This window comes from Copadichromis virginalis, linkage group LG18 (genome assembly GCF_057382275.1).
Source record: "Copadichromis virginalis isolate Kocher_CV1m ecotype Utaka linkage group LG18, C_Virginalis_male_GT1.1, whole genome shotgun sequence".
Lineage (NCBI taxonomy): Eukaryota > Metazoa > Chordata > Actinopteri > Cichliformes > Cichlidae > Copadichromis > Copadichromis virginalis.
The window spans coordinates 18,877,981-18,888,103 of record NC_140635.1 but is presented as its reverse complement, the minus strand read 5'-3'; the positions used below and the strand labels follow the sequence as shown (position 1 = coordinate 18,888,103).

The window sequence follows — 10,123 nt, the reverse complement described above, 5'->3', positions numbered from 1 at the left end:
CTGGCTTGACCTTGTTTATGAAAGCATTTTGAAGGCAGGATATATGGGCCTGCAACAGGAAAGGTGAGAAAAATGTCAGGAAGACTTTTGGTGGGAGTCATGGGCGTGGACATAATGAAAGTGCTTACCGCTTTAACGCTTTACCAGCAAATGCAAAACAGACACAGCAAAATAATATGTGATTTTATTATATAAAAAAAAAGGTTAATTATCGCTGTGCTCAGGCTTCTGTGTTTACAGAATTTAGAGTCTAAGCGAGCCTGTGTGGAAGAAACCTATTGTACTTTTGGTTATTCAGCCGGTCTCCCTATTTCTGACTACTTTTTCCCTACAGTATCCTGGTAAGATTAGTCATAACAGATGTTTTTACATTCTAAAATAACCAACTTTTTGCTTTTGCTGAGTTGTGCAGTTTGGAGAAACCGAAAATGTGAACTTTCTCTGAAATATTTTCAGCCATTTTTCTCACTTCCGATTAAATTCACCCAGTGTCTTTTCTGTCATTAAAACATGTCTTCATCCAGTTAGCTCTTCTAGTTTGAACACGTCAATTGCAAAATGATGACGAAGAAATCTCCTTGTTTGTTTGCCAGGATTCCACCCAAATGCTGCAGGGCTGAGACCAAATGTTTTGAGAAGCAAAGTTTTAAAGGTACCGAGTGCTAGCACTAATTGAACAGCTCACTTTGCAACAGTGACACACATGTCCCCGAGGTAAGAAAGTTCTTCAATCCACCTAAAACACCTACCACACCCAGCTTTCATCACCCTTTGGATGAGTGCCAAATGAGGCATTCACGTCATGTGTAGGAGAGAAGTATTCAGGTGAAACTAGGTGGAGGATTGAATCACTAATACTAGTGTATTATTACTAACAACGTGTTTGGGAGTGTGTGCTGGACAAACTGAAGAATGTGAGGTGTCATAATCAAAAATGTTCCTCAAAGACTGTCACATGTGTCTGCTTAAAAAGTTGAACTAGCCTTTGTTCATAAGGACTACTAAATTAAACAATTATTTGGTCATTATCTAAGATAGAACCTTTATTAGCAGGTATTAGCACCCTCAGACTTTTTATGATGTTTTTTGTCATAAATCATGACACAATCGAAACCATCCACCTCTGTGTTGTGTTTTTAAATGCTCACCAAGAAAGGTATTACATAAATTTTAGTCTTAATTAAAAGAAAGAAAGAAAGATTTTTGTAATTTTTGTTTTGTAATTCCAGTATTATCAGAAACATGTCTGATTCATTCGTTAATGCAAAATAAGTAATCCGATTAAATTCCCATTGTACTGTCGCAACACGCCTTGACCATTCAGGATAAACCTTGCGTGTAGCCTGGCAACCAAACTGTGAGTGTGCCAACAGCTAGTCGAGCTGGGAACCCAGAAACTAGCGGTGCACTCTTTAGGAATTTCACGGGCACTGGTAAAGTTTTTCATATAAGTGGGAAAGCACGATAGCCAAAAGGACTGTGATACATTTTTAGGTGCACAAAAAAGGAAAGAAAATAAAAAAGAATGTAGTGTGGAAGTGGAAATGTAAAATTGCAGTTTTAGATGGTCAAACGTGAATAGTTTGGATTCACGCGGTCCATTTTGGAGACTTTCATATTGTTTTTCATAACAAACAATGGGCTGCTCGGAGATATTACAGACCAGAACAAAATGGACATAGGACTCCACCTTTCTCCGCCTGCTATCAGCAGTCATGAGTAACCTGAGTGGGGGGGGGGGGGGGGGGGGAAGAACCGCCCAGCGCTGTAAAACTTCGTCCTACCCCTCGGACGGTCAAAGTGTAAACGCAGTTAACAATAGGCTGCAGATGCAGTCAAACTGAAGCCGAACTCTTACTCGAGGATTGACAACGTTTTGTTTTATTTCTAGACGCGATGGGATCACTACTGAAAAGCAGCATTTTTATTCTCCTGGCGTTCTTTCAAGCTGTAAGTAACACATTCAGTACGTGCAATGTATTGCTACGCATTTAGTGTCGAATGGAGAAAAGCGGATCTATACAGGTGTGGCTCTGGCTTGTGGTGTGTATGTGAGCGCTAAAGATGCCGAAGATGATATGTCCTTAATCTTCCTGTTAAAAAAGAGAAAGAAAAAAAGAGAAGCGTTTTCATCACTTTTATCACTTTTATTCGAAAGTCACAGGACAGTTCATTTGGTTTATTTCGCCATACGGGACGTGGGAGGAAAGTTTCGGGGAACAAAGTCTTAATCAGGTCCACTTGTAAGGCAGACGTAATGATTCATTATTAGATATTCTGCTACATCATAACACAGTGGGAATAATGTGCAGCAAGTGGAGTGGACTTCACATTAGATAGATAGATAGATAGATAGATAGATAGATAGATAGATAGATAGATAGATAGATAGATAGATAGATAGATAGATAGATAGATTTGTATAATAATGTCCCTTTTCCTCGCTTTTTGTTCATTTGCAGCTTGTTCCTGTGGGAGCAGAAGGAAATGGACGACTGCTGCACAGGCAGAAGAGACACTGGATCGCACCGCCCCGAAAGCTAATTGAGAACTATGATTACACCGGCCTTGATTGCATTGCTAGAGTGTGTATTTATTTTCTGAAGAATTCCATTGTAAAATTAATGTTTTTCATCTTACAAATATAAATATACATATTTATATGTATATTATTTTCCACAGTCATACAAATATATTTTTTTATGCTGGCAAAGCAACAGTTTAATGTGTTTTAATGTATTTTACTGTGTGAAACAAATCATTTTCAAAAGCTGCATGTCCTTCAGCCACCTTTGCTTTTCACTTACTTGCCTTTAACAAGCATATGTGAGAGTTGCTTCAGAGGCAGACACTGGCAGACTGCCATGTTCATAATGAGTCAGTTCAGACACAGAGACAAATGACAGATACTGCTTTGTGTGCTGCTTTTTTTTACACAACCCTGTTTATTGTTCTAAAGTGTATTAATCTTCATAACTCACCTACTAATGTTAAGTAACGGCAGAGTTTAACTGATGTATGCACAGATGGTCTCAAAGCAGTCTGAATGAGAACCTGCAATATTTGTCATGCTTATATTTATCATAAATATATTCTACTATAATTATGATTTTAAAAATACAACTTTTTAAATATATGGTATAATATGTTCAGTAAATGTTTTCTTACGTTGTTAACTGAAGGTTTTGGCCTTCCAGATGGATTCATTCTGTTTGTGTATCTGAATTTCAGATTCGCTCTGATAAGGACGAGTATGCGAAGATGCTCTACTATATAACAGGGCCTGGCGCTGACCAGGACCCTATTGGTAGATTTCGTATTAACCATAGCACCGGCTGTTTGAGAGTCTATTCCATTCTGGATCGAGAGGAGATTGCCTTCTATCGTGTAAGAGTCAAATCCTCTTTATAAAGAGCCATGAGTTACAAAGTGAATCAGTTTTTAATACAGTTGTGCTTTATAGTTAAGAGGTGTGGCAAGATACACCAATGGGACCCAGGCTGAAAACTACATTGACCTTAATATCACCGTTGATGATGAGAATGACAACGCGCCAGTCATTCAATTACAGCAATTTGGATATGTCAATGAATCTAGTCGATCAGGTATGTTAAGATTTGTTTGTGTCTTTTTTTATTTGATGGATCACAAAAACAATCCTGTCCTTAACTGAATTCATTTACCGGAGTTGCTATTTTTCATTTACCTTCGATTTCCTAGGTGTTGTTATCATGAAAATAATCGCTACTGATGCCGATGATGAGAGAACAGAGAATGCCCAGCTCTCATACAGCATTGTTGAGCAGGCTAACACAGCTGGGTTGTTCTGGATGAACTCTCGCACTGGAGAGCTCATGGTTCAAAGTACCTCACTGGATCGGGAGGTGAGCTCATTTATGACCTTTTAGGTATTGTGAAAATCATCTTGTGCCTCTACAATTATTTAATGGAAAAGCTTGCAACTCACAAGACTGTAGTCAAATCAGTAACAGTATGTAGATTTTGTCACAGCCCCCAAGTTCATCGTTATAGTACGACCTCATATTATAAACGTAATTTGTAAGAAATTAGTCAAATTTTATTCACCACACTGCATGTACATATTCCAACATATTCATCTGTGAAATAATCATTTCTAACTTTTGTTTTTAGAAACAAGATACATATAAGTTAATGATTAAAGTCTGTGATTTAAATGGACGCCCAGGAGGACTAACGTCAACTGGAGAAGTTGAGATCCGACTTCTCGACATAAATGACAACATTCCAACGCTGGAAAAAGAAATAGTAGGTCTTCCACCTTTACCACATCCAGCCCATCTATTCTTGTGTAAAGTTTTTCTTGTTTTTTGTTTTCATAGTGGTCAACAGTAAGCTTTTTTCAAAAACAGTTGTTGTTCATGTGCACTTTATTTGCAGTATGAAGGGCGTATTGAAGAGAACACTGTCGGTGTGGAAGTTATGAGGATAAAAGCCATTGATATGGACCTAATTCACACAGACAACTGGCTGGCTGTTTTCCAAATTGTTTCAGGCAATGAGGGAGGTTATTTCGATATCACTACGGATGAAAAAACCAATGAGGGAATTATCATGGTTCGGAAGGTAAAGAGTGCTGTGTAAATTAGAGGTAAAAGGAAAAATGTGTTTCGACCAGAAGAGTCAAAATTCATGGATTACCCTTTTATATACAGGCTCTCGACTATGAGGAACTGAAGGTGATGAACTTGCGTGTCATGGTTTCCAACAAAGCAGCGTATAATTTTGGCAGCAGTCAGTCTGTGACAGGGGCAACAGGTATCAAAACCTACCCAGTCACAATTAATGTGGTCAATCAGAAGGAGGGACCTCGTTTCCAACCAAGTGTAAAAGTGGTGACTGTCTCAGAGGAGTACACATCCACCTCCCTCAGCAAAATCATAACTAATTACGCTGCTATTGACACTGACACACAAAAGATTGCCACCAACGTGAGGTACAGTTAAACTGAAAGTGTCGCCTGCGCATATATCAACCGATTCTTACACTGAATATGAAAAGTTTATTTTTGTTCTTACATTAATTTACGTGTGTTCTTCAAGGTATGCCAAACACCGTGACATTGACAACTGGTTGATTATCGATGAAAAGACAGCAGACATCAGGCTGAGTAAACTCCCTGACCGAGAGTCCGTGCACTTGATCAATGGAACATATTACGCAGAAATTATATGCATCAGCAATGGTGAGTTCTGTTAACACGGCAGCAAACATCAGTCTAATCAGGAGTAATATCGTACCCAACAGATTAATATTGATCTTACATTCCACTGGCTTTCAGATCTGCCCTCAAAAACTGCTACGGGGACCATAGCTATTCAGGTGGAGGACTTCAATGATCACTGCCCAAGACTGACCTCTAAAACTCAGACCATGTGCCTTCAGGATAGCGTGATCTATGTCACTGCTGTAGATGAAGACCACTTCCCCAATTCATCACCATTTGAATTTACTGTGGTTGAAGAGAGCACCACAGGGAAGTGGAGAGTGGAGCATTTTAATGGTAATGCCATGTAAACAATCACTGTACGGCAAAATCCAGCAAACGCTTGTTAGATCAACCGTCTGAGCTTCCTTTGAAAGTAAAGGCATTTATGGACAAATTGTATATTGTGTTTTAGAAAAAAAATTGTTTCTTGCTATTTTTTTAAGCATTTATTTTGAGTGTTATCCATGTGCACTTCCTTACACATTGCAAGACAAAAAGTAAACACTTTGTGCAGTATTTTTTTCTTAATTTACTAATTTATTTCTTCAGAAACTACAGTCATTCTGCGAGAAGAAAACTATGTGTGGCCTGGCGTCCACAAAGTGACACTGAAGATCACAGACCAGCAGGGAAAGTCATGTGCTGATGCTCAGATAATAGATTTGACTGTATGTACCTGCAATAAAAACACCAAATCCTGTGTGTCGCGCTCTACGTCGACTGCAACTTTTGGAGCTGCGGGTATTCTGCTGATGTTGCTGGGACTGCTGCTGCTGCTTTGTGAGTAGAGCCCTTGTTTGAGGATTTTACTCTTCCTATTTTATTGGGGGGGGGGGTGTTCTCCATACTTTCACTTAAAAGGTTGCCTAATCGTACATGTTGTAGCAGGCCTAGAGAGACTGACTAATGTGAGTAGTTGTGTCACGCACAGATGCCGGTTTTTTCATAAATACATTCCTTTCCTGTTAAATCTGTTTATTCAGTTAAAGTAATTCATTGATTATTGGACTTAATTTGACCTAATCAGTCGAGCCTATTTTGATCTAGTGGAAAATGTGCCTGTTTTTCAGTGGTGCCTCTCCTGTTGCTCTTCTGCCTGTGTGGGAGTACAGCGGCTATCGGCGATTTCAAGTCTATTCCATACGACACAAAGCAACAGCTGATCTCATATCACACTGAGGGACAGGGAGAAGACAAGGTATTACTGTAGTTTTGATGTGTGCAGGCACCTTCAACTCTGAACGTTTGATAATCAAATTTATCTGACTGGATCCCACACTTCTCTTGCAGGAGGTTCCTCTTATGCATGTCCCAGTGGAGGTTGATGGTGGTGCAGTGACTAAGGATGTCAACATGTTTGAGGGACATGGATACTTTGGAGGGCTGGCTGAGTTAGGAGGAGGAGCAGGTGGAAGAGGGCCCTATAAAGGCAGTGCTATATACACATCCAATATGACAGCTGACAACATGAACCTGTACAACCAGTACAAATACTCCAGTGGACAGAATATGGACTTCCTGAATACAGGAACGATGGCCAGACAAGATATGAATTTCTCTCAATACAGAGGTGGGGCATGGGATGGCATAGCTCTATCTGAGGAATTTCTATGGGACTACTATTCAAGAGTAAGTGATCCCTAAGTTAAGTTGAAATTGCAGTCTTTCAGGTCAGATAAAGACATTATGTCTGAAGCTGTAATATATTCTTTTTCATCCCCACTTCTTTGCAGAAATCCGATCATGCTGCACAGCAACCTCAGGTGAAGGACAGTATGCTGATCTACAACTATGAGGGACAAGAGTCGCTGGCAGGTTCTGTAGGCTGCTGCAGCCTTCTTGAAAATGATGATGATCTTGCATTCCTTAATGACCTCGGGCCTAAATTCAAAACCCTGGCTGAGATTTGCCAGGGGTCAACCATGGTCACTGAATCTGTAGATGTGGCAGTTTCTTCCACTCCAGTCAGACCCGTCTCTCCTTTCAGGCCTTCCACATCCACACACACACATGTCCGTAGTCACACAGAAACCATCAGGGACAGGGATCGCGTCAATATTAACACCCTAAATACCTCCAATGTATCATCCGGCTCTTCTACCGTTATCCAGGAGGAACGTATCACTGGGAGAGCACAGAGTTCAGCAACTCTTCCCAATGTACACGTCCAGGACAACATAGTGATTCCCAGTCAGACACTGCTCATACAGCAACCTGCTATGTACTATGCTGCTACGCCCATGTACGTAGTCGAGTCCAAGCCCCAAGTAATGCTTGTGGCAGGAGGCACGCAGCAGGCAGTGGGTTCAGTAGGCCAAGCTGGGCTAGGTCATGGGCTGGTGCAAGTTGGTGGCCTCCAAAGTTCCCAGGGTGTGGTACTTGTCGATAGACAGGGAGGAATGGGTGAAGCAACAGGGCAGGCAGCACAAGGACTTTCACGAGGAACCATCTCCAGGTCTAGACAACTATTAGTGGTGGAGAATGGATCCTCAGGAGGGGAGCAAGGTGTGCATTTAGCGCAGGGCGTTGTGCAGACTGGACAAAGGTCTGCAGAGCAGGGCTTTGAAGTCCGAAGTGTGCCAGTGAAAGCTCAGGGTTTTTCAGTGGGGTCGCACAGTTCTCTAGGGTCAAATGAGGAAGCTAAGCTGACAGTCACACCCAAGTCACATGGGACCAAGAGAGTGGTTGTGCAGCAGAAAAAGGTCTTGGTGACAGAGAGAAATTTGGAGTCTAGTTCAAGAGCTTAGAGCAACCATTTTCTGTAGCCTCGCTACAAATATTACTCCTGTTTTGACATGTAATGATATACTGACTGGACTGGAATGTACTACAGTACATCAACATGCTGTATTTCTATTAATGCAGATTATTAATTGCGTTATAAACTGGAGTTTGGTCTGCTTGACCTAAAGTCTTATACTGTAGGTTCTCATCCACCGACCTGAGAAGTTAGTATGTAATACAGACTGTAAGGTGCACTTAGCCATCAGAGGCTGGAATTTCAAACTGAAACTAGTTAAAATAACATCTCCTCTTTTTCTATACCAAGCTTGTATTTGTTTTGAATGATATGTCAAAATTCAGTTCTGTCAACAGCAGGGGAATACAATACAGTGTTGACTATAGAGAGGAAAAAAAGGGTAACATTTCTACACAGTCTTACATGACTTGTGTTATTAGAACCCAACCGAGGGAAAAAAAACAAAACACTGAGTGCACTTAACAGACCTATATGTGCTACATTTTTTCAGGTACAAAACTAATATGGCTTCGGGGCAGTAAAACAACTAGTCCTAAACCAGTTTTACGTAAACTTTACTTTCTCTTTTTAAAGGACACAAAGTAAAAACAAGTCTACACCCTTACCTTGGGCAGCAATAGCTGTCAGATCATTGCATCTCCTGTCTATTCAGCCTGCCAAGCTGCTATAGGAGCTGCTGCACTGTTTTTAAGTGGTTACGGTACTGAATTAGTCAATAGCCAGAAATCACATGCATGAACTTGATATTCAATTAAAGCGCAACAGATAGGTCTAAACAGATACATCCACACCAAAAAAAAACACAACGTGAGCGCTATAAATCATAGTAAAGCCTTTTTGCAATGAAAATTCCCACACAAGAGTGTTCTCTGCTTAGCGATAATTTTTTAACATATAATGTATATATAATTAGTCTTCAAACGAACACGGTTTTTCGCAGAGGGAGAGGCTGTAGATTTTTCATTTATCTTTAAAGGCTGTCAATATTAGATTTATTGCACAGACTGATGTATTATTTTAGTGTGTTGTGATTTTTAAGGTGCTTAATTTGTACATTGGTATATTTGTTTAGCCATGACTAAAGTTGTCGTGCTAACTGTTAGATCGTTCGCCTACTTCATAATGTGTTCAGAAGCTGTACAGAAACTAGATAAATACTGAGTGTGCTCAAATAACACATCCTCTATTTGAATTGTTGCACTATTTTTATATTTTTCCTGAAAGTATGCATTTTTTATATATATATATATATATAAGTATTAATTCCATGAGATCTAAGTGCCAAAGCTGAAGAAATGTGTTTTGTGGGATCATTACCAGTGTGTGTGTGTGGCTGTGTGTGTGTGTGTAATGGGATGGGATGAGCTTGCCAGTTTAATGCTGCTGTTCTTGCTACTGACCTGTATTTTTAAACCTGCTTTCTAAAATGCTGTAAGAATATAGCAGTGCAGTGCTAATCCACGGGGATAATGAAGATGTTTTTATTTTAAGGGGTTTTTCAACTTGTATCACAATAAACTCAAACAGAAAAGAATCTGCTTGACACTTTTTACTTTCTGATTTCACACATGACACGATTTATCGTACATCTTTGAGTTAAAAAAAAGTTAAGAACTATGTTTCAGAAATTACTTGCATATCACCCTAACTGTTCTTTTTACAACATTATAAGCTTTTGGATGTCATGTGATATGCAAAATTATACTATTTGCCAGATAGAATGAAAATGAGCATTAATTGGTATTTCATTGTTATTGTTAAGTTATTTATATAAACATATTTGTAATATATTTTATTATATATTTCATATATAAACAATTTAGTTTCAGATTCTTTGGTTACATTTGAAAATGTTTATACAATAGTAAACATAAATGGAAGTCCTTATTTAAATCTGACCATAAGCTGATATAATATTTCTACATAGTTTGTTAATTGAAAGAGACAGTGTATGTAAAGCAATTCTTCAAAGTTAAAAACTTTTTTTTCCCAATAATGTGTTTTAAGCATATGGCTTGGTGATCACCAACAAATTAACTGCATATTTGCATGTCAACTAAAACATGCCACAGGTAGAGACGTTAAACTGTAAGCATTAGCTTCAGGGTTTTCCA

The 10,123-nt window shown here is 39.3% G+C and overlaps 1 protein-coding gene across 1 annotated transcript; it reads left to right on the top strand.

Annotated features, from left to right (window-relative positions):
- Nucleotides 1–1,407: 1,407 nt before the first annotated feature.
- On the top strand, nucleotides 1,408–8,921 carry dsg2l (desmoglein 2 like). Its single transcript, XM_085440388.1, has 15 exons — nucleotides 1,408–1,433; nucleotides 1,892–1,950; nucleotides 2,463–2,585; nucleotides 3,232–3,387; nucleotides 3,464–3,605; nucleotides 3,721–3,884; nucleotides 4,153–4,287; nucleotides 4,420–4,605; nucleotides 4,695–4,975; nucleotides 5,082–5,224; nucleotides 5,321–5,542; nucleotides 5,798–6,028; nucleotides 6,319–6,446; nucleotides 6,539–6,877; nucleotides 6,982–8,921. Exons 2-15 carry the CDS (start codon nucleotides 1,897–1,899, stop codon nucleotides 7,993–7,995), a joined length of 3,318 nt encoding a protein of 1,105 aa, XP_085296514.1. The 5' UTR covers nucleotides 1,408–1,433; nucleotides 1,892–1,896; the 3' UTR covers nucleotides 7,996–8,921.
- The last annotated feature ends 1,202 nt before the right edge of the window (nucleotides 8,922–10,123 follow it).

Coding starts and splice junctions, on each gene's coding strand:
- dsg2l (XM_085440388.1), top strand. CDS start 1,897: ATGGGATCACTACTGAAAAGCAGCATTTTTATTCTCCTGGCGTTCTTT. Junction 1,951..2,462: donor TCCTGGCGTTCTTTCAAGCT/GTAAGTAACACA, acceptor GTTCATTTGCAG/CTTGTTCCTGTGGGAGCAGA. Junction 6,029..6,318: donor GGGACTGCTGCTGCTGCTTT/GTGAGTAGAGCC, acceptor CCTGTTTTTCAG/TGGTGCCTCTCCTGTTGCTC.